General features: G+C 29.2%; 3 protein-coding genes across 3 annotated transcripts; 2 read left to right on the top strand and 1 right to left on the bottom strand.

The window, feature by feature from the left end:
* Positions 1 to 353: 353 nt before the first annotated feature.
* LOC132925656 (uncharacterized) lies at positions 354 to 956 on the top strand. The gene has a single exon (XM_060990030.1). It carries the CDS (start codon positions 354 to 356, stop codon positions 954 to 956), a length of 603 nt encoding a protein of 200 aa, XP_060846013.1.
* Positions 957 to 4,656: 3,700 nt separating this feature from the next.
* On the bottom strand, positions 4,657 to 5,529 carry LOC132925655 (uncharacterized). Its single transcript, XM_060990029.1, has one exon. The coding sequence runs from the start codon at positions 5,527 to 5,529 to the stop codon at positions 4,657 to 4,659; it is 873 nt and encodes a 290-aa protein (XP_060846012.1).
* A 16,801-nt stretch (positions 5,530 to 22,330) lies between these two features.
* LOC132925654 (uncharacterized) lies at positions 22,331 to 25,057 on the top strand. Its single transcript, XM_060990027.1, has 7 exons — positions 22,331 to 22,552; positions 22,774 to 23,153; positions 23,355 to 23,561; positions 23,721 to 24,056; positions 24,165 to 24,297; positions 24,393 to 24,562; positions 24,652 to 25,057. The coding sequence occupies exons 1-7, from the start codon at positions 22,331 to 22,333 to the stop codon at positions 25,055 to 25,057; spliced, it is 1,854 nt and encodes a 617-aa protein (XP_060846010.1).
* The last annotated feature ends 320 nt before the right edge of the window (positions 25,058 to 25,377 follow it).

Here is a 25,377-nt window from a genome sequence, read left to right as displayed (position 1 = left end):
ATAAAATTACGCAGCTATGGATATTTTTAGAATTAGTACGCGACGGCCAACGGGTAAACATGTAAATGATAATAATAATAGCAATAATAAATGATAATAGTGTTTATCTTTAATCGTGGTAATAACTAAAAATAACACATTATTATTTTTTTCATACCGTCTATATAAAATTATTTTATACCATGTGTATAATACCTCGTATAATACAGTATTATACAAACTCACATCTCTATGTACCAGTCAAATGGTACTTACATTAGGTTGTTTAGTTGATACTGAAAATGTATCATAGTTTAACCCAAACAATTCTAGGTTTTTTTTATAATCATAAAAAGTATTTTTCCATCGTACTTATGGCAGTGGTAGATGCAAATTTAAATTTCATTTTTATCGATGTCGGAGCGCACGGGCGAGAAGCTGATTCCAACGTTTTTCGACAAAGTGTATTTGGGAAAAAGTTGTATACAAACCAACTACAAATTCCTGATGCGGTATCGTTGCCTTTGACGGAAAATAATTCACAACCATTTGTATTTGTTGCCGATAAGGCATTTGGTCTACATACCAACTTATTACGACCATATCCAGGACGTGGGCTGAATAATACTCGTAGAATATTTAATTATAGGCTATCGAGAGCAAGACTCACTGTCGAGTGTGCTTTTGGTATATTAGCTAATAAGTGGAATGTATTACATACAACTATTCTAGTTGAACCCGATTTTTGTGATCACATCATAAAAGCATATTGTGTTTTGCATAACTTTGTTAGAAAGAGAGACGGGTGTAACTATTACGAAAATATTGCAGATACGGCTTATATAAATTACCTAGAAGATTTTCAAGGACATGGTAGACGTCATATAAATCAAAATGGAATGGAAATTAGAGATAATTTTGCAAATTATTTTATTAATCAAGGGGCTGTTTCATTTCTATATAGAACAACACTTTAGTTACCAATATGGCAATATATATAACATTATGTTGAAATTAAAATGTTAATCTTATTATTATTCTAGATTCAAAAATTTTTGAAATAAAATCGCTTTTTTCGTATATTTATTGTATATATTATTATTATATTATTATCATAATTTTTAGTATAAATACATTATAACCATGAAGTATATTACCAAGTAAAATTCTTTTCTAAATATTCTATTTTAAATTAGCTATATTGTATCGTTATAAATATGTAGGTAATCGAGATATTATTATTATTATTATATGATAAAATAATTGTGACAAAGTGTAAAATTTACGAAAACTAAGATAAGATAAGATAAGAATTTATTGGCCATAGAAAAGTTATTCAAAACATTTTATCAAACAAAAAAAATATAAAAATGGCTCAATTCACCACTGAGGTAGGACCTCGTCTTGGTGAAATTGGAGTTTCTAATCATCTATACATACCAGGTTTAAACATTTACATAAGTACATTAATCATTACAAAAACAAAAAACAAAACAAAAACAGATATATATATATATATATATACGTACAAATATTATTTACTAAATATAATATGAATTAGGTAGTGTTGTATATGATAATACGAGTATAGTGAAATAAAATGATGAAAAGGAAGTTATCAGTTTTCGTAAATTTGATTATTTATCCAAATTTTAATTAGTTGTTTATACTTGCTATATGTATTGCAATTTAATATGGTTTGTGGAATATTATTGAGTAGTTCAAGTCCTACTTTAACAAAGTGTCTACTTGATTTCAGAGTTTTAAATGTATGAATAGCAATTCTATTAGTCTTACGTATATTGTAAATTTGTGGTTTAATTTCTATTAATTTGAGTTTAAAAACATAGTATAGTGCATTTCGATGAAATAATTGTTGAACATTATTAACTCTAAATTCTTTGTAAAGGTTCTCAGATGGGTATCTTCTTGGTTTGTTTAGGATTATTTTAATTATACTCTTTTGTGCTATTAAAAGTTTATTATTTGCAACTGTACCTAAGCCACCCCAAGCTGTAATACCATATTGTAATAGGGATTGGGTCATAGCAAAATATACTATACGTAATGTTTCTTTATCGAGTATTTTTCTGACGTTGATATAGAAATAGTTAAGTTTTCGCATTTTGATAATTAAATTATTTACATGAATGTCCCATTTTAAGTGCTGGTCAATAATGATACCAAGATATTTGATACTTTCTGTTTTATCGATCATTTCATACACTTCGTTATTTGTACTATAGTTTGTTTTATGTATTTTTAACTTACTTATTTTAGGTTGCGTTCTTTTGTCTTGGGAAAATGCTATGTATTTGGTTTTATTAAAATTTAACCTTAGGTTGTGTTTTAAAAACCACTCATTTATTATACACATATCTCTCATATCTCACATATACTCTCTGTATTAAGGACTGCTATTTCCCAGTTATTTTCAGATATTATTAAGGCTGTATCATCCGCATAGGAAAATAATTTGCCGTTTAGTTTTAACTTTCCTAACGCAGCTACATAAATAATATATAAAATAGGGGATATTACTGTGCCTTGAGGAACACCATTTTTTATTTCAAGTTCATTACTGAGTGTATTATTTATTCTAACTTGTTGTTTTCTGTTAAACAAATAAGATTCCAAGAGGTTAAAGGGCTTATGTACTATGCCGATTGATTTGAGAATATTTAATAACTGGTTATGGGATATACATTCAAAAGCCTTACTAAGATCCATAAAGACACCGAGAGTTTGTTTTTTTATATTAATATTTGTGTATATATCCTTAGATAGGTGTGCTAATGCATCCTCGGTCCCGATATTTTCTCTGAAACCATATTGTGATGGCGGTAGAATTGAGTTTTCTTCGAGGTATCTTAAAAGACGATTTTTTATAGCCCTTTCAAATATTTTTGGGAAAATATTTAGTAGTGAAATTGGTCTAAAATTATTAATGTCCGATTTAATTCCTCCTTTGTGTATAGGATTTATTATAGCTATTTTGAAGGAATCTGGTATGATGCTATTATCAAGAATATTATTGAAAATATGAGCTAGTATGTCTGCAATTGATTCTTTGATTTTTTTAATTATATTTATTGATATTCCGTCTTTTCCTGGAGCCGAATCGCCTCTCATGTCGGAAATAATACTTATAATTTCTAATTTAGTTATTTTCCTGAAGTATAGTGATTGTTTATTATGACTAGGATAAGGTGTAGTTGTAGTAAAACTAGATGTTTGATTTGTGTTTGTGGAGCTATTAATTCCCATGTTAATGAAATAAGTGTTAAATGTATTTGCTATGAGAGAGGGGTTGGTACTTGAATCGTGAAGTGTGTTATTTATGTTGATGTTATAGTTATGTGTATGTTGTGATTGAGTTGTTATTTCTTTGATAGTAGACCATAGTTTTTTAGGATTTCTACTGTTTTTTTTTACAATTTCACTATAGAAGTCTATTTTTTGTTTTTTAATTATTTCTGATAATTTATTTCTGTATTGTTTATATTTATTGATTAGAGTTGTGTTAAATGGTTGAAGTCGGGTTATTTTATGTAGTTTGTCTCTTTTTTTAATCGAAACAATTAAACCTGGTGTAATCCATTGTTTTTGGTGATTATAGTTATTGTATCTTATGGTTGTACAATTTTTTATGTTATTTTGTATTATACTTGTAAGAAATGTTATTTTGTCTTCCGAAGATTTCAGTATTTTTATTTTATTCCAATCTATTTTATTAAATGACAATGATAATTTATTATAGTCGACATATTTATAAGAACTGTTATTTTTGTTTTGCTGTTTAGTAGGATTATTCAGTTGTAGGAAAAGAGGATAATGATCTGTAATTAAAGAATCTATAACTGCAGCGTGTGGAACAAGTTGATTATTGTAGTCTTTAACAAAAATATGGTCAATACATATATTTGATTGTGGTCGGGTGGGTCGGTTTATAAGTTGAATAAAGTTATGTGAATTTAGTAAATCTAGGTAGAGAGCCGTCGAGTTTGTCGTATCCAATATATTAATATTTAAATCACCAATTAAGATAAATGGGATATTTTTATGTAAATTTATTATGTTTGTGATTATTTTTTCTAAATCTTCAATAAATTTTATTATATTGCCGTTTGGGGATCTGTAAATGGATAAAATTCCGAAATTCAAATTAGTAATCTTTATTATAGTTAATATACAGTTTGCATCTAGAATATTATATTCTGTACTTATTTGGTCAATGTTATTTTTAATAAAAACTAATATGCCATCGCTTTTACGAACATTATTATCTGTGTTTAGTGTTTGATAACCTTTGAATGGTAGATAATTGACAATATTAATGTTGTGGCCTAACCATGATTCTGATGTGATTATTACGTGATTATTGTTATCCAGTGCATTATTAAGGCATTCAAGTTCAGGTAGGTGATGTGCAATGCTTCTAATATTTAGGTGTAAGATATTTAAGGCTAGTTGATTATTTCGTACTGTAGAGTTTATTTCTGCAATTGTTTTAAGGGGCGTAATTTCACTATCGGTTATTTCATTCATTGTTGTTATTATACTCATTTTAGATTTTAGTATGTATATATGGTGATATAATTATTGGTTATTTGTAAAACGAGTTAAATTAAAACAATATTAGAACAATTTTTTTTTTTTTTTTTTTTTTTTAAACAATTAAAATGGAATTAGTTTTTCTAAGTCGTTGATTGATCTTATGCGTGAGATTCTTGAATTTTCGTCTTTCCTTATTAAGATGTCGGCGTTATTTATCCATACAAATTTGAAATTCTTTTCTCTGGCAACTTGTCTTGATTTAGCAAATAGAATCCGTCTTTCCTTCGTGAGGTGTTCATTAATATAAATTTTATTTTCAACTGACCAGTTCTTCACTAACATGTTTGAGTTCAGTCTATTTAGTTTTGAATTTCGGATTAATTGACTTCTATTTTCTTTAGACTCAAGTTTCGCAATAATTATACTAGTTTTAGATTTTTCCATTGTTATTCTTTTGGCTTCAGTGACGTTTACATTAGTTTTGATTATTTCTCCAATTTTCTTTACTATATCTAAACAGTTTTCGTTTTCTGTTTTGGGTATTCCGGTAATTTCTATACTTACACCTAAGTTCTGTTGTTCTATCTGTTCGATTTTGTGTTTAAGTTCATTCATATCTTTGGTAAGTCTAGCATTTTCTATTTTGATTTGTTCATTATCGTTTTTGATTGATTTAATTTCTTTAAATATATTTTCTAATTTGGTTTCAAAAGTATCAAATTTTTGGCTCATAAAACTCACCGATTTTATAAGATCTTCGATTTTGTCTTCTAGTTTGGTTGTTGGTTCGATAGTGGGTTTGCTATTTGGCTTGGTTGTGCAAGTGGTACACGTAATACGCGCTTTCGTATTTTTGGACATTTTTCTAAAGTTTATTTCAGAAATTCCATTACAGAAGTAATGAATTTGGTTATTGCAAATACTGCATTGAAATATGTCCTCTAAATGAGTTAAATGTTCGTGACATTTAAAGCATTTTGTGTTTGTAGACATAGTGTATTAAAATATATCAAGGAAAAACGGCATGAGAAAAACAAACGTATCAAATCGGTATAACGCACAATTTATTTTAATATAATAAGTTTAGGTATAGAGCGATAACATACGACCGCTCAGTATGGTTAACTGATTAGAACTAGGTACGTATTTATTTTAATTATAATATATTTTATATAGTTATAAAAAATATATTACCTACATACCTTATGGCTATATTATAATTTTGTAGGTATAATTTACATAATTACATAGGCCTTATTTTTTTCTCTTTTTTCTGTTGATGAAAAATTATTCCAATTTGTAGAATAAACTACTTCAACTACCTTCATCCAACATGATTTTTTTAAGCCCTTATCACTATATTATTTAGAACTCATGTCCCATAAACAAGGATAGTTCTGGACTTCCGAAATTAATTTTTCCGTTGAATACATTGTTGAATATAATGCACACATAAATCAGTAGTTTTGCGATATTGTATTAGATCATTTTATAGTAAAACAACGCATATCCTAACGATTTTTATATTTCTATTTGGGCACCGGTAGGTTTCTGCCATGCCCGGGGGGCGGGGGGATGGCGGTCTCTCTCTCCAGACACCGTGACTTGCCCCGAGAGAGGTGCACCCCGCCCGTGACCGAGGTTCGAACTGGCGACGGTGCTCATTGCAACCGACGCCTTAGAACGTCCAGCCACTTCGTCCCCCATCCTAACGATAACATATAATCTTTTTTATTCAAAGTGAATATTCCTTTCTTTTTTCAGAATGTGACTTGTGCAAGCAAAAAGGCCACAAGGTCCTCGAATGCCCTAAATTTCGTAAGTTCCAAACTTTGTTCAACACTGCAACAATACATATAAATTAATAATTTTTTATATGAAATGTACAAATTAATTTATGTTATAATATTCTAGTATCAATAATGGCCAGGGCGGACGAGTTAGGCGGAGGCAATACCAACGTGAAAACCACCACGCCTGCCCCTACACCTCCCACAGCCCCCAGCACTACTTCAAGTTCAAATACCTCATTAATAATTATGGACAACAATGACACAGAGTCTGAATAGTCTGATTAAAATTATCATAAGTAACAATTAACCATTTTGTATTGTTTTTATTTATTTAAGAACATTTTTGTTCTTCTAAATGATGTTTTAAATAATCATCACTTTCACTCCGATAGTTAAGTATAGCTCAAAAATTACCTAGATTGGTTGATTGGTTGTTGCTGCCTATTTAAAAATTGAATAGATGTATTTTAATATTTATTAAAAATATATATATACAATTTTATAAACATCATAAAATACTAACTTCCAGAATCCCTGTGGTCTCGCAAAGGTATTTCTTGACGACCACACAAGATCACACAATTAATAATTGGGATAAGCTTTTTTCTATTTGATTTGATTTGTTCAACTCTAATTAAAATTATATAAAATAAAGTAATATTGCATAGAAGGTACATAATTATTAACTACTTAGTAGTGGTATTAGGTACATGTGTGATATACTGTACAAAAAAAAACATGCTTAGTAAATCAGTACCAACCTTTCTAAATCTAACTGATTAATGATTGATAATTTTTGTTTAGAATAAACACTAAGAAAATGGCTAGAGTCCACGACACAATATCCATGTTATAGCTTTTTAGAATGTTCACGAAAAATTTAAAATACAGTCATAGCAATTTAATAAGATATACTGTAAATATTAAAAAAGTACTATATTATAAAAACCTGCTTAGCATTTTTCCATTCATCTAAGGCCCTAACAGCAAGTTGACCTAACGGCTGATTATTTACACCACCAGACTTTGAAAAAACAGTAAAAAATTTACAAAAAGCACCCATTTTCAACTTAGAATATGTTAGCCATTCAAATTCAGTCAGCCATTTATATTGAAATCTTAGACCACGGGTTTTGTTTTTATCAGTTATCGGAAAACTTTGGCGGTGGTACTCGTACATTTATAAGAACCTGTGAAATATGAATAAATAAAAAAATATCTTCAACAGTAAAATTTTTAAATTATCTAAGTATTATGAAAAATTTAAATTAATGTATAGTAGGTATCATAGTATAGGTTACTTACAAGATATTTATCTTCATCAGCCAAATCAATGTGCATTGCTACTTAAGCATTGAATCTTAAAATGTAAGAAGAATAAAGCATGTGTTTTAGTATATTAAGCTATAATATGATATTATGTAGCATATTTCAAGCATATCATAATATGTGCTGATAAATAGCATATTATTGCATATTTGCATACAACTAAATAACCAAATAGAAGCAATGTCCAAATCAAAATATACAAATAAACTTAAGAATTAAAAATGTTAATTTTTAATCATTAACTTTTCCTAACTTTCTACTTACAGGTTGTTCCACAGAAATCATTGATGAATACTCGCCGCGGAATAAGAACGTACCCGGGCGGCGGACCAAAACAGGTTCGTCGTGCGCAGGTCGTCGCTAATTGGCTAACAAGAACGAAATGAAATTGATATACAGCGTTGTGTCAAATATGCACCTTGTACACCGTGTTGTAGTGTTTCGTTCGTTTGTCCGTACATACGTGTTCACTGTTCACTGCTGTAAATTTTTTTATTTGCTTTAAACATTTTTGTGACTTAATTTTGCAATATTTTAATAAATATGAATACTTCACATAAAGAATCTCCACAGATTGTCACACCAAAGAAAAAGAATCCCAAGGGGAAAGTAAGTGAAAATTGTTTTTTTAAATTTATTTAGTTTAGTTTTTATGATTGTAGGAAAAAAAGTCCCCGGAATAAAAGTCTCCAAAATTAATAATTGATTTAAATTATGTCTTTTATCAAATAGGTATTTATAATTTATATAGATAGGTTCATTGCCCATAGGTTACTTACATGTTACATATTTTGTTGAAGATAATTAACAAACAACTAAATTAAATATGTACAAAATAATATAATAATTTAATATCTTAAACATCTATAATAATATTAATTAAAAAATATAAAAATGCTTTTATTCAGATATATGCCTCTCATAAAATAATAAAAAATCTAATAAAATTATCTTTTTCTTATATTTTGACCGATTTACTTTAAAAAATTAAGAATATCTTCAGATTTGTCCTCGTCAAAACGCTGACATAAAATATTCAATCGTACTTCAATTTTTTTACCAGCTTTTGTTTTTCTCTGGTTAATTTCTCCTATTTCAGCCTACGCCAAATATCGCTTTATTTATACTGCAACGGGAGACTTTTTTTCCGTGGGACTTTTTCACCGAGGACTTTTTTTTTCGTTTACCAATTTTTATTATAGAATTATAATTCTGAAAAACAATAGTTAAATAATGGTAATTATTTTTTAGCCTGTTAGCAGTGGCCAAAAATTAATGATTATCAACCACTATAAATCGATCTTAGAAAATGGCAGTGGGATGAAGTTCCGTGAGATGATCACAAATATTTCTAAGACTACTGGAATTGGCTACCACACAGTGCGTAAAACTATAGCAGAGTACAAAACTATGAAATGTGTGAAATCGCCGAAGCGAAAAAGGCAAAGCTGGTGTGGTTGATAAAATAGACGAGTTTGACAAAAATGCAATTCGAAGAAAGGTGCATTCATTTTGGTTGAACAGAGAAATTCCAACACTGCAAAAGATTTTAATTGCAATAAATGAAGACGAAACCATGCCAAACCTTAAAGAGACTTCTTTAAGAATCATACTTAAGAGTTTAAAATTTAAGTTTACAAAACGCAAGAGAAACAGTATACTAACAGAAAGACGTGACCTTGTTAATTGGCGCAGAAATTATTTATCATCAATTCGTCGGTTTCGGGAAGAAGGAAGACCCATCTATTATTTAGACGAAACATGGATAAATACAGGGGATTGCGCTAACAAAGTATGGGTCGACCAGACAGTCACCTCCCATAGAATGGCATTCCTGGAGGGTTTATCTACGGGAGCACCAAATCCTACCGGCAAAGGTAAACGTCTAATTGTACTTCACATTGGGTCTGTTGATGGTTTCGTACGTGGTGGACTATTATGTTTCGAGTCAAAGAAAAATACATCCGATTACCATGATGAAATGAATGGGCAGACGTTTAAAGAATGGTTCAAAGAAATATTGCCATTGCTCAAGGATAATGCGGTTGTCGTGATGGATAATGCACCGTATCATTCGGTAAAATCGGAAAGAGTTCCAACAATGAGTTGGAAAAAGGCAGATATTGTCAATGGTTACATTCTAAAGGTGAAGAAGCCGATTCATCAATGTTATTAAAAGTGATCTAATGAATATCGTGAATCGTATTAAAACCAAGTAATTATGAAACAAATAAAGTATTCTATATAACCAAATAAATTACCTATATTTTTTATATTTTTTTTAGATACAACAGCTTTGTAATAGATGATATTGCAAAAGAGGCCGGGAAAACGATTTTGAGACTGCCGCCCTATCACTGTGAACTTAATCCTATAGAACTGGTCTGGTCAAAGGTAAAGCATCATGTAAAATCAAATAACACTACGTTCAAAACAGTCGATGTACAGCATTTGCTTCATCAAGCCATTGATAGGGTAACACCGGAAGATTGGCAGAATTTTATATCCCACGTGAAGACTGAAGATATGGAGTGTCGATTTCATATGCGATGAGCTTACCGACGAACTACAGTTGAATCCAAACCACGTCCTTCCATAGGTGATACGTCCCACTCATCATCCGATGACGATGACGATGGTTGATGTCCATTAGAATAAATTTTGTATACATTGTAATATATTGTTTAGGTAGTGTTATTTCAATATATTTTTAAATACATAATTTTATTGTTCTTTTTTTATAAACGAATTATTTAGAACATTTTTTTAAACAGTATCATAAATGTATGCATTACACAGCTTAATGCATATTAATAATAATATATAAATAAATTCATATAATAATTGTTATTAAGTTATTATTTTACAAATAGTAAAAATTTTAAATAACGGTCATGTCTTACACTCGTACGCGTCGTCACTTGAGCGCGGTGTATAATAATTAATAGTTAATTAATATCGACGTTCTGTATACAATATTAATGGTGCCTAACTATGACAAGGTTGCGGTGGGCAACTGGTCTGCCGCCGGCGCGACGAGGTACGTTCTTATTCCGCGGCGAGTATAGATTGATCTAATTCTTTGTTTTTCCTAAGAAAATATCCTTGTGTTATTGATTTTTAAATTTATATAAATAATTTTATAAATTTATATAGAAATTAAAAATACATAAATGTATGAACATTTAGATTATTTCAAAAAATAGTTCAACTTTATTACCACAAGTTCTTTGTTAGGTTGGTCTTGATCTGAATCACATTTTGACAAGCAGTTTTGTTGATCAGTTTCTTTAACTTTTTTTTGAAAAAAAGAAATAAAGGCATTCGACTGTCTTTTCATTTTTTATTTAATAATTTAATGCGTAATTTAGTAATATATTAAATAATAGAAAACAATAGACACACATCCACAGACCACAGTTAACACGTTCACTGCCGACCGTATTATGCATTAGTGCGCTCGTAGCCGTAATGCCGGCAGTACACATTCGCCGAGATAGTCTCGGCGAAAATCTCGGTGAGACTTAAGGCGAGGCAGGAAGCGCGAGTGCACGCAGTACACATTCCCCGACAGATAGTCTCGGCGAGGCGAGGAAGCGCGAGGGCACGCAGTAAACACTCGGCACTTGCAACTTTTTATTTCAGTTTTGACTTTTGAGTGAACATGGACGCTGTCGAAGTGGCCGCTGCTACAGCCTATTGTGCATTTGCGTACCATAATTACGTTAACGTATTTTATAAAAAAAAAATCAAGAAGCCTTGGAAAAAAAGAAGATGGTGGATGAAAAGTATTCATCGAAATAGAACAACTTAAGTAAAAAATATATCTATAAACTTAAGTATCTTGTAGCCGGTCCGTTACCCCCAAATATACCCTAGTGACCATTATAGTAATAAAAACATTTTTTTTTTTAATTTTAAATTTATTTTCAAACAATGTAGTTCTTGGGTAACAGACCTCCTTGAAGATTTATTTATATATAATTAATATATTTGGTAAGAATAATTATTAACTTTAGTATAATATATATAGTACTATTTAATTTAATTTAATTTTAAAATTATGTTAAGTATTTTAAATGTATTTGTTGCAGACAAACTATTGAAAATCAGTTTTCTGAGTTAATTTTTGAGCCTTCCGGGGAATTCGAAATTCTAACACGCTTGACTCACGCAGATTTTGAATACTTATTAAGTAAAGTGTCACCGATCATTTCAAAAAAAGATACACATTGGAGATTGGCAATATTTGCTAAATTGCGCCTTGCGATTACCTTAAGATATTTGGCCACAGGTGATAGTTTTAAAAGTCTCCACTTTTTATTCAAAGTGTCCAGCGAAGTTATATCTAAAATTGTTCCTGAAGTCTGTACGGCCCTAAATACAGTTCTAAAGGATCAAATCAAGGTAAAAAAAGTTGTTTGCTTATAAAATTAATTAAAACTTTTAAATATTTTTTTATTTTAAATTTAAATACGTTTACAACTTTTTATACATAGGTATTTATTAATATTTAAAAAACAAAAAAAAAAAAATTAATAATGATATTATATACTTAATAATGTTTAACTTTTTTTTATATAAGTCAGTACTTTCGATGAAATAATTGTAGTTTACTGATTGATTTCATCAGACATTGAAAAAGCTTTAGCTATAATGTTTTCTTCATAAATACGATTAATGCGATGATCGTAATTTTCAGATGTTATAGGTGTATTTTGCTTACCAACAATTATATTTTTACTCAAATATGGTTGATACAAATTTTGTGGATAAGTTGGATATGTCATTTCAGAATATGATGATAAACTAGAAAAAAGCCTGCTTTGATATGTAGGGTTCGAATAATCTGTTGATGGTGTATCAAATCTTTCTGCAGTTGATGAGGCATTTGAATGAGAAGAGAAGGAGTTCATATTACGTAATTTTTTGATGTACATACCTTCGATTTCATACATAAATACCTCTCGTTCATTTTCTGGCAATTTCCTTATTTTTTTCGCTAACATTTTACCAAATAGATCATATTCATCGTCATCTTCTTTGTCACTAGCTCTTTTAGTAATTGCATTCTTTAACATATCAAATGCTTCTTTCATTTGGGCCCCTGCCTCTTGGAGCTCAGGTGGAGCACTACGACGTCGAATTGTAGGGTTTGGCCGTGAAGTCATTAGGTTTGGTTGTTCAGGAATTATTGTATTTGTATTAGTCGTATTCTCTGTTATTATATTTTCTATTATATTCGCTCTATCCTCAGTTCCCACACTTTGATTTTCTTCATCGTCTTCAGAGCCGATTTGCACGCTTTGACTCTGTTCGTTAGTTACATAAGACTAAACAAATCAAAAACAATTATATTATATTCTGAATGTAGCGATAAATTTATTGATTTTATAATGAAGTGTTTATTTTATGTGTCTATCTACACGGTTTAGGGCAATACAAATGCTTTGATTTTTCATTTACAAATGACTGTACAGCCTAGCGGTATTCAATTGTCACCCTGTTTATATTATATTTTACAGATGCCGTCTACAAAAGAAGAATGGCTAAACGTGGAAAAAGGATTCCGTGGAAACTTTCCACATGCCATTGGAGCCATGGATGGAAAGCACATTGTAATACAATGCCCTGTTCATACAGGATCGGATTATTTCAATTATAAAAGATCATTCAGCAATCAGCATTGTACTTTTAGCTGTAGTAGACAGTAATCATCAGTTTATTTTCGCTGACATCGAGAGCCAAGGAAGGATTAGTGATGGAGGCGTACTACGGAATAGTGTATTATGGCAAAGAATTTCGGAAAATACTTTGAATATACCAACACCGTGCCCTTTGCTTGGGTCAGACGAGCCCTTGCCTTATGTTTTTTTATGTGACGGTGCTTTTGCGCTAAGTACGCACATCATGAAGCCTTATCCGGGAAATCATGAATTTGGATCTGATAAACGATTATAATGAAAAATTATCTAGTTCACGTGTGTTAATTGAAAACACTTTTGGGATATTGGCATCAAGATTTCGAGTATTTAGAAAACCTATTGGCTTAGCCCCAGAAAAAGTTTCACTTTTGACTATGACATGCATATTACTACACAACTTTATCAAAAAAAGTAATTCTAACCATATTTATGCACCACCAGGGACATTCGATACGTACGATGACAACGGTACTTTGATTCAAGAGGGATCATGGCGACAGGACGTACAGGCTTCTTGCGCAATTAGGCCTTTAGAAGTAGTACCTCGTCGACCAACAACAAATGCTATTAAGATTCGAGGAGCATTTACTGCATATTTTTACAATAATATGTAATATAAAATACCTAATTCGTATATTATAATATAAATAAATATATGGACTATTGAGTTATAAAATAGTGGTTGTGGCGTTCGTACACTTTTTTACTATCTTTTGTAAAGATGTTTCACGTCAATTATAAATTATATATAATATAATAATAATAATATATAAAATAATAATAATATAATAATATAATAATATATATAACAGGGGTGGCCAAAACCCAAATCAATTTTTCCATCACTGCATATAAGCCAAGGGTATTTATTCTTTTTTTCAACCCATTGATCATAAGACCAATCTGATGGCCAAGGTACTGACATTTTAGTAATGCAGTTAATAGTGTCGCACATCTGAAAAAATAAATACATTGGTTATTGATATGATAAATTTAGAACTAGTTATCACTAGTTATATAACTATATAACAATAAACTATTTTATGCAAAAAATTAATATTAATTAAAAACTTAAAAACTTTTTGAATAATTTAAATATTTCAATTATCTTAAATTTGATTATTTGATATTTTCTACTAAATTTTAATACATTTTATTAAATTCTAATTTAATATTTGATCATTGTAATTTTTAATATTAAACAAATTAGGTAATATAGATAATTAAGATAATTTAGATATTCTAGAATTACAATGGTGGATAAAATATATAAACATAAATTAATGCACAGGTCACATAAAAATAATAAATTAAACTACCTATTGTTACTTTACAAAAGTATTATTAATTTATACTTGATTTAAGTTTTGATCATCTTCTGAAATCAATGGATGGGTTGATTTATTATCCTATATTAATTAAACAATTAAAGTTTTGATTAAAGTGTTTTAAAGTAATTTGGTAAAACTTACCATTTTAGATTTCTTCTTTGCCACTGGTGACGGATCATCTTCATCATCTGAATTTTTATTAGTCTTCACAATATTTGGTTTGGCTAAACTAATTTCAATAGTTCGACTAACTTTAGTCTAAACATAAAAAACTGTATTATTAAATTTGAAAAAAAAAATTTGTAAATATAATATACATGATACCTACATCTGTCATATTTATTCAATCATATTTTTAAGGCCTCGACATTTCTAAATTAGACTATGTCCAGTAGATACTAGCGACTTACCTACGTAAAAAAACATGATGCTACCAATAAATAATAAAAATTGTCTTACCTTGGTTGTTCTTGTGAGAAATTTCTCCATATTAAGTAAACAAGAACACAAGAAAACGAGACACGACTATACAAAAATTCGATGTATAACGTGCAAAATAATATTATATTTTATATAAATGTACGTGTATACTGTTTAATATTATCTTTGCTAATAAAGTAGTAACAATTATAAAATAACATAACTTACTATAATAATAATAATATGAAAACGTACTAGGGACAGAAGGTTTATATAGAATTGTAATGAATACTTGGAACAATAACTGATAACTGGGCAAAACAACAATATTGTGAACGTTACCAAATGGTTTAAAAATAGATTTGTGTACAAAAGACTCTGTACAACACGATTTAAGATAGTACTACTATAGCCGTGGTACAAGTAAACCACGGACTTTTATGATCTTTTCTTAGTCCGTGAAATAAACATATTACGCTTATCTTTTTTTACTTATTAAATATCAAAATTTAATAAATATACATATTATTTGCTGGGTAACGTTAATTCATCTTATTCATGCTCCGTGTACCCGCGAACTACGATTTTCGTTAAAGGTACACGCATAGTGATAAAATTAGGAGGTGAGTACACGCCGTGTACCCCCGTGTACCCTCCACTACACCACTGCATAAAACCAGTCTCGCCTGATACTGTCAACTACGTGTTGACACCGGCGTAGTTAGTACTGCAATACAGCGGTTACACAAAAATGTAAAATGAAAATTCAACTTTTTTTTTGTTACATACAAATTTTTTTTTAATATTATTAATAATAATAATTAATACAAATAAGTATAAATATAAATAAAATAATAAACATAATTTTTATTTATATACTTCTGTGAAATTCTTCGAAACAGTCTAGACAAAGTCCTGGCTCATCTTCACACATTGAACAATAAAACGACGTCATTTTTCGTACTCCTTTTGAACTGCATAGTTTACATCTCTTATACATGATTTTGTTGTTTTTATTTTTAGGTACTTTTTTTGAAAAATGTAATGCATTATTATTTTTTGGTTGTCTTTCGGTTATATTACTTTCCCCAAAATTTAATAAAGTCGAAATAATTTTTAACCGATAGTCATAAAATGACATTTTTTTTACAATTTTATTATACAATAAGTACGAATTAAGTAGTAGGAGTTGTATAATGTGTATTCCTAGTTTCTTATACCACCGCAACGTTTTCCTTTCACACGGATAATAAGAAAGCATTTGATCCTGCCTATCAATGCCCGACATATATTCATTATACTTTAATATGGAAATAGGTTTCGATTTAATTATTCCTCTTTTATCAGTTATATTTACCAAATCGTGTGAATGTTCTGAAGCTATTGCGATCACATCTCGTCTGTCTTTCCATTTTACTACGCCAACTCCCTTTTCTGTTATAATAATTGTCCATATAGATTGAATGGCCTTTGAAATAATAACCTTCCATTAGTTTTTCTACAATGTATTCGGTATGACTTAAATCTTCTGTAGTACCAGTACCTTCTCCTGAATAAATTAGAACTCTATGAACCAATCCCCACGACTCAGTCATCATGTACAATTTAATCCCGTATTTATGTCTCTTATTTTTTATATACTGACGAAAGATAAGTCTTCCTCTAAATAAAACCATAGATTCATCGATTGATAAATTTTTTGATGGCTGGTAAACTTCTTCCATTGTTTTATTGAAATAATTTGTCATTTTATCGATTTTATATAAACGACTTGTAGGACGATCATTTTGTCCTGGATTTTTGCAAAAATGTAAGACTCTGAGCAATAGCATAAATCAGTTGCGACTCGTAGTATTTCGAAAAATATGAAAATTGAAAAGCTCATTGGTTTTCCAGTAGTCTTCTAATCTATTTATGCGAATAGTACCAGTGTGAAATAAAAGAGCAATAAACTTTTTCATCTCAACAACATCTGTATTTTTCCAATTTGAAATACGAGAATTAGTCCTATCGCTGTTCAAAAAGACTTCAACTGCATATGAATTTGCCTCTTCAACTAAAAACTCCCAAAATGTGTTTGTAACAAATAAATCGAAATAATCGATTGGGTCGTTACCTTTAGGAAAAATTTTAAGTCCGGGTGTTTCAGAAAAAGGAATGTCTTTAACTTGAGGACGAAAAGTAGACCAGTTATAATTGTTTTCACAGCTAATTTGTGGTGGAGCTAAATCTGTTTCAGTAAGCGATTCAGATGATTGTTCCTGGCCATCGACAATATTTTGTTCAGCTGTATTATTTTGATCGTAATCGTCATCTCCAGAATCACCCTCGCCTAAATTATCACTCCCAGAATTAAGATCAAATTCTTCGTCTGACATTAGAAAATCTCCATTATTAATCATATTGAGTATTTCTTCATCAGTAAGAATAGAAGCCATTATACTATCACTAATAAATTCAGTATACACAACTATATAATTTTTAGAACTATGACTACGACAATGTACGTACTACGTACGTTGAAGAATGACTGTTAAATATAAAAGATAAAACTGTATAATATTTCAACAATAATAATTTGGTATTTTGGAAACATTTATGTACATACATATTCATATTATATACTAAGATTTAACCCTTTCCAGCCCATTGGGTCCATTTGGATACGTATTGTATTCTTAAATGTTATTCCAATACAAATAGTCCAAAGACTCCAAATGGACCCATTAAATACAAACAATTATATGTTCTATCAAATGGTACCACTGTTTTTAACATATGATTAATATTACTTGTGTTTTTATCATGTTTATTATGATAAGAATAAAATTACTTTTTTCGAAAAATTTGATAACTTCTGAAAATCATATTAAATTAAGTTTTTATTATTTTTTAGATTTATAAATTTTATTTGATTGCTAAACAAGTAAAGATTTCCTACGAATACTTCGTTTTATTTTTATTTTACGTATTGACCTTAAATTTTTAGTTAATTTGAGTGTATCCATTTGGACCCATCGTTGAAAAAAAAAATGGATAATTTAGGCGATGACCAAATTATTGTTTTGTTGGAAGGAGATATTTCTGATCTTGATATTGAAGTCTCAGATGATGAAAATGATATTCAAATAAATAATTTAGATTATCCCTCAGTTGATTGGAACGTTGATTTTAATGCTAGCTTAGGTGACAATTTTGAAAATAATAATGACTTAGAACAGTTAGAACGTAATGAAAATCAATTATATTTTGAACAAATTTTACCACAAGAACAGTCATATTTTTCTAGTGATGATGATTCTGAAGTTCCTTTATCTGTTCGTTATAATAAATATCGAAAATCATTACCTAAATGGATTAAAAAAGACATTGACTTTGTTAACACTGATTTTGACAATTGTTTTACGCGTAACGATGACGATTTAACTCCTTATAATTATTTAAAAAAATTTATTGATCCAAAAATACTAGAAGAAATGGTATATCATACTAATTTATATTCTACCCAAAACACAAGTTCTTCAATTAATACAAAAGTATTAGAAATGGAAACTTTTATTGGTATTCATATATACGAGTATATCTTTGGGGATTTTTTTTCCGAATACCATTTCACCAGCCTAACCAAGTATCCATTTATTTTGAATTTTATTCTATTTATAGGTTATTATTAATTTTTCTAAACCAACTTTTCGTACACATACTGTTTCAGGTACATAATTTAGTGCATTTTTTTTAGGTAACAATTTAAATGTCCACAAATTGAACGAAAATTCTGTGATAGTGATGGACAATGCGTCGTACCATTCAGTGAAAAAAGACCCAATACCAACAAAGTCTTGGACAAAAAATAAAATCGTTCAATGGTTGCAAGACAAGAATGTAGAGGTTGACAAAACATGGCTCAAAATTGAACTGTTAGACAAGGTTCAACAGTTTCGACCTGTTGATAAATACGTCATTGACGAAGAAGCAAAAAAATATAATAAAATTGTCCTACGTTTACCACCGTACCATTGCGAATTAAATCCAATTGAATTAGCATGGTCGGTGGTAAAAAATCACGTGAGGCAGAACAATTCTACGTACAAATTGAATGATGTACAGCAATTGTTGATAGATGGAGTTAAAAAAGTTTCTCCGGAAATATGGGCCAATTTTGTAAAACACACCATCGCAGAAGAAAACAAGATGTGGGATATTGATTGTATTTCAGAAGAAATGTTAGAAGAAAATGCTTCAACCACTCATGTACTCACAATAACAGGGGAGACAACTTCGGATTCCGACTAATATGAAATATTAAGTACTTATTATTTTTTTTTATACATTCTTATTCTTATTTATTGAAAATATACAAATTAAATAAATATTAACTTGTGTTTACTATTATTTTATAACAAAAAAAATACCTGTATCACTCATAATATTTTAGTGATGGTAAACACTATAGTACGCTGTATACACGTTACACCGAATGTTATCGGGGTGATTTGGCTAGCCGCCGGGCAGTAAAAAGTGGGGGAAATTTGGCCTCCGCGCTGTTTGACGGCGGCAGTCGGATGCGCGACTCGTGTACCTTCTCTAGTGAAACGGAGTATAATCATTCTTTATAATACTAGAATAGACAAATATAATACAATATTTTGTAACATTGGTTACATTTTAAATTTTACCCATGGCATCTAAAAATTTTATAAATATTACGTAAAACTTAGGATCTTTAAATTTTTTATCCCAGTCTACCAAAGTCACTTTGTAACACACGTTGTACCACAATATCTTGAAATAATAGTGACAATGTTAAATTAGTATAAAGAATGAATGGGGAGTCGACGGTAGAATGAGGCACGTCTCTTGACGAAGCGATGACACTTATTCGCCGTCGACCAGCGGCGACACTAGCGATTACGACTTTACAGTGCACAACTAACCAAGCGTCCGTAGCGCTACCTAACGATCATCGTTAAATATTACGTCGAAATTGTTTTATAGAAATTTGAAGAAAATCCTAATACATCTTTAAGAATAATATCAAGTAAGTAAACATATTAACATATATATTTGAGCTTGAGGTATTCCCTGAATCAGCAAATCCTCAAACAATTATTGTCTGGTTTCCATATTATAATCATACGTATGCTCCGAATGTAGTTCATTCCTTTTGGGTCCATATAATTTTGACTGATAATCTCCTATTTTCCTTGAGTATGGTTTGATTTAGTTCAATAATACATTTTGTACTATTTTATTAGATGTGTTTATTAGGTATATTCCTCTGTTAATTTTGGAAAACCATGTCTCATTTTTTTATGACTTGAGCATACAAATAACTGTTATTTATTAATTATCATGTATTATTATTATTTATTTAGAAGAAGTAGGATTTTCTTATAGTTCAGTACAAAAAAATTGCAAAAAAAAATAAATATCATCCATATAAACGGAACACTGGTCAGCAACTAAAATGTGATGATTATGAGCGTCGTCTAGTTTGGATTGCAAAGGTGCTTATTTGAATTGTATTTTTAAAAGTTTTTCTTTTTTTAATTTTTACTTATTAAACATAAGGTACTTTTTGAAATTGAAGATAACCCTCAATTCTTGGAAACAATACTTTGGACTGATGAAGCTAAATTTCACAACAACGGCAATGTAAATAGTCAGAATATGCGTTATTGGTCAAATGGTAATCCTCACTGGCACACTGAAAACAATTTTCAAACACGCTATGGCATTAACGTTTGGTGTGATATCTTTTATGACACATTGATCGGTCCTTTTTTTTTTCTGAAAATTTAAAAGGCAATAAATATTTAGAATTTTTAAAAAACGAACTCCCCATTCTTTTGGAGGACATATCCTTTATCAAGACGCAAAACTTTAGTTTGGCAGCAGGAGTGCAGGACGGTGCTCCAGCTCATAATAAAAATACTGTCATAGAGTATTTAAATTGCACTTTTGGTACAAATTGGATTGGCCAGATTATTTTCTTTGGGGTTATCTCCAAAATGTAGTTTACAAAGAAATGCCTGCTAATTTGTTAATTTATTTAAGCGTTTATTAGTTGTTAATCATACAAATACATATGTATTTATTTAATATAATTTATATTTCTATATTAGATTGAGTTATAACTAGGTAGTAAATTACAAAATAAATATTTTTTAAAAAACAATATGGTGTATCTTAATTACTATAGTAAATGATTATATTAAACAGATAACATTTTTTCATTTTAAAACAATGTAAATCAACAATTTCTATGTATTTAGAAAAATAATTCATAAATGTGCAGATATAAATGTATATGGCTGCCATATGTACTTGGATTCAGGGTATAGAGCTAAGACTAAAGTAGTTAAAGGTCTATTCACACATTTCTTCATATTTTTTAATTATACATTTTTACAATTCCATTAAAGGTTTTCTTTTCATTAAAAATAAAAATAATTACAAATCAATCTATGTATACTAAAAGTAATAATAGAATAGGTAAATTATTTTGATTACACAAATTATGTGACATGACAAATAACCTACATCAGACTGATATTACAATGGTTTGTGCATCGAGAAAATCAAAGGTGGGCATTAACTAGTTAAAAAGTTAAAGTTAAGTTAAAAAGTTAATTTTTTTTTTAACTTTTTAACTTATCTAGTTAGTTTGTTTTATAATCAACTTATGAACTTAACTAGTTAAATTTACAGTTGAAATAACTTAGCTTTTCTCAGTTGATTTAAAAAAAAAACTAATAAGTTAAAAACATTTTGAAATTTTTCGTTTTTACGTAAATATTGCTATAATAGTAATATCTACGTATAAACGAAATATTATCTGATATTATCAGTATAAAAATAAAAATAAAACTTAAATTGGAAAGAAAATTCTAAAAATAACTTGAAAACTAAATTATCGTTTAAAGTACCTATATAGTTATAGTTGTGTATAATATATATATACATGATAATATTATGCCGGTCTATACTTGTAGACAATATTATGAATTATAGTACGCTTGCATCGACCAGTCCCTTACGTTGTTTGTAAATCGTAATCGACTTTATCATAATCGTCATTCATTTACCTACCGTGTGCGATATTTATTTAGTCCATTCGTTATATTGACATATTGTTTTAATATTATATGGTAGACATTTTATATTTCAGATTTCTTAATATTATTTATTACATTATTACTTAAAATAATTAAAAATGTCATTAAGTACGGTAACGAGTAGTGAAAATACAAGACAACTTCAATCTTCAAATAGTTTAAAATGGTCGTGCGTTAGTTCTTTTTTTCAACAAATATTTGATACTGCAACCAATACTCGCAGTAATTCTCTAACATTTAAATGTTTGTTATGTGTACCCAGAAGAAAATTAATATCTGTTTCTCATACTTCAAATGCCAATCTCAGAAGTCATATTAAGGTAATTATTATTTTATTTATTTTTTGTATTCTGTATTCTTTAATATTGTACCTAATTTAAATATTTAATAATATTACAATAGTTAATAGTTTATTAATCGTACATAGTTAATAAATAAATATAATAGATTAATTTAATAGATTAATAATTAAGTAATGGTGTTAAATATTTTAAATATTAAATGCTTATCTAGTGCTTAACTGTATGTCTGTATGTTACAGCTTATTTATCCACAAAAATTGAATGATTTTAATGCCACCTTTAAGATTAGAGATGACAATAGTAGTAATTCAATTAAATCAACAGTCAAGCAATTAAAACTCGAGGAAGTTGGAAAAACAGTTAAAAAATTAACTCAAACTGATTTTAATGATGCCAATTTGAAGTTGATTATAAATACAGTCTCACCATTTACGTTAATTGAACATCCGGCTTTCATAGAATATTGCAAACTGACATCACAAAAAGTACCAGTATCGCGAAGATCATTAATGAGGGATGTGGAGAAGCTATTTGAGGGTTTAATTAATGAAATGAAAACAGAATTCAATAACATTGCACATGTTTGTTTAACAGCAGATTGTTGGTCAGTTTTTCATAGGTATGTCTCAATCATTAATTATAATATAAAATAATTATAATAATATATTTATTCAGCAAGTAGTATTTTTATTTTTTATAATAAATGTATCACTATGTATGTAATATGGGTACTGTTTTTTGATACATGTATGCTTAAATGAATTGTTTTTTTTATTAATATTTAATTGTTCTATTGCATTTTTTGTTACTTAAAATAAAGAGCATATATGGGTGTGACTGTGCACTGGCTTGACCCAATAAACCTGGAAAGGTCCAGTAAAGCTCTTGCATGTAGACGTATGTTTGGCAGACATACATTTGAAAACATAGCTGAACTCCTAGATAAAATTCTAAATGAATTCAATTTGCAAAACAAGACTACACTGATCGTCACTGATAATGCTGCTAATTTTGTGAAAGCCTTTAGGTATGTACAATGAATAATAATAAAATACTGAAGATTAATGATAGAGGGTGATTTGCATGCTCACAGCATAATTGAAATATTGCTTGGTGAATCACCCTGTATATAATAATAATACATTGGTTATTGCAATTTGAAACCATTCAAATATTTTTTATTTAGAATTTTTAATGGAAATGATGATAACGATTTGAATGTAAATGAAGAAGAAATTGTTACAAGCATTGAAATTTCTAAAGTATTAGATGTGGACATGAACATGAATAGTTTGGAAAATTTGACTCTACCTCCACATCAACGATGTGCTGCTCATACTCTTAATCTTGTTGCTACAGTAGATAGTGTAGAGGCTCTTAATGATGCAAGTTATAAACGAATTAGTAGACGTGTTTTTGCCAAGTGTCAATCGTTGTTTAATAAACAGAACCAGTCCACACAGTGCGCAGATCAAATAAAAGAGATTCTTGGTCGTTATCTCGTTGTTCCTAACGCCACTAGGTAAAATTATAAATACGTTATTAAATTTGTTTCTAATTTAATATTGTTAATTGTTATACTAATACACTACTGTTGTGTGCGGAGTAATACATATGTTTTGGTTTTTAGGTGGAACTCTTTCTATGATGCAATGAATGTTATAACTGATAATCATGATAATCTTAATGAAATTTGTGTCAAACTACAGTTGCCTATTTTTTCAAATACTCAAGAAGTTGGTTTTTTAATTGAATACTGCAAGGTAATACTCATATTATGTAATACTCAATTATATATTTAAATATTTTAAAGTGTTCAAATATAAAAAGTTGCTTAAATTAAAATCGATACTTCCAGGTTATGAAACCAGTTGCCCGAGCTTTGGATATTTTGCAAGGAGAAAAAAAAATTTGCATTGGTTATTTATTACCTACCATTAGCGCAATAAATAATTCCTATGATGAGATGAAAAATCTTAAGTTTTGTCAACCTCTTGTTCTCAGCTTAAAGAAAGGACTCGCTAAACGGTATAACTAATCTTACAAAGTTACAAATTAATTATTTTTACTTTATTTTTTAGTATCAATTATCATACATGTTATGTTCTACCTTTTAGATTTCAAAGATACATGACTTGCGAAAACTGTCAAATATCAGCTGTCTTAATTCCAAAATTTAAACTGAATTGGGCCAAACCTCATGACAAAATTAATATAAGACAGCGACTGATTGATTATTTGATCTCAGATAATGAGAAGGAAGATAATACTGATAATAGTTTGTCACTACCCATGTCTAAAGATCAGATTACTGTTAGTGATTCGGAAGATGATTTTTTACAGTTTGGGGACACTGTAGAAACAGATTATTTTCCTAACAATAACATACAAATGTTGGTGGATAACTATCTATCAAACACACTGTTAAAAAAACCTAATGATTTACCTTTACAATTGAAAAAAAGCATACATAAGATTCAATTCAGCGATACCCTCATCAGCTCCTGTAGAAAGGCTGTTTAGTGCAGGAGGGCAATTAATGGAAAAAAGGAGAGGAAAAATGGCTGATAAAAATTTTGAAATGACCTTGTTACTGAAATATAATAAATATTTCAATATCATGTGATAAATCATGCTAATAAAATGTATAATTATTAAAGGTTTTATAGTTTTTGTTTTATATTATATTTAAATATAAAGGAATTATGTTGTAAATTACATTTTATGCGAGTTGCAATAATGTTTTTAATAAAATTAATAATTTTAAATTACAAATTGACAATTGTTATGTTTTGATGTTATATAACTTATATATATGAAGGTCATGTACTCAACTTCACGTA

The sequence above is a fragment of the Rhopalosiphum padi genome, chromosome 3, assembly GCF_020882245.1.
Source record: "Rhopalosiphum padi isolate XX-2018 chromosome 3, ASM2088224v1, whole genome shotgun sequence".
Classification (NCBI taxonomy): Eukaryota; Metazoa; Arthropoda; class Insecta; order Hemiptera; family Aphididae; genus Rhopalosiphum; species Rhopalosiphum padi.
The sequence above is the reverse complement of the archived record's forward strand: the minus strand, read 5'-3'. Positions and strand labels throughout refer to the sequence as shown.

Excerpts from the sequence above, each read along its gene's own strand:
- LOC132925655 (XM_060990029.1), bottom strand. The coding sequence starts at position 5,529 with ATGTCTACAAACACAAAATGCTTTAAATGTCACGAACATTTAACTCAT.
- LOC132925654 (XM_060990027.1), top strand. The coding sequence starts at position 22,331 with ATGTCATTAAGTACGGTAACGAGTAGTGAAAATACAAGACAACTTCAA. Across the intron at positions 23,562-23,720 it reads AATTTTGTGAAAGCCTTTAG|AATTTTTAATGGAAATGATG; the intron begins GTATGTACAATG and ends TTTTTTATTTAG. Across the intron at positions 24,057-24,164 it reads GTTGTTCCTAACGCCACTAG|GTGGAACTCTTTCTATGATG; the intron begins GTAAAATTATAA and ends TTTGGTTTTTAG.
- LOC132925656 (XM_060990030.1), top strand. The coding sequence starts at position 354 with ATGGCAGTGGTAGATGCAAATTTAAATTTCATTTTTATCGATGTCGGA.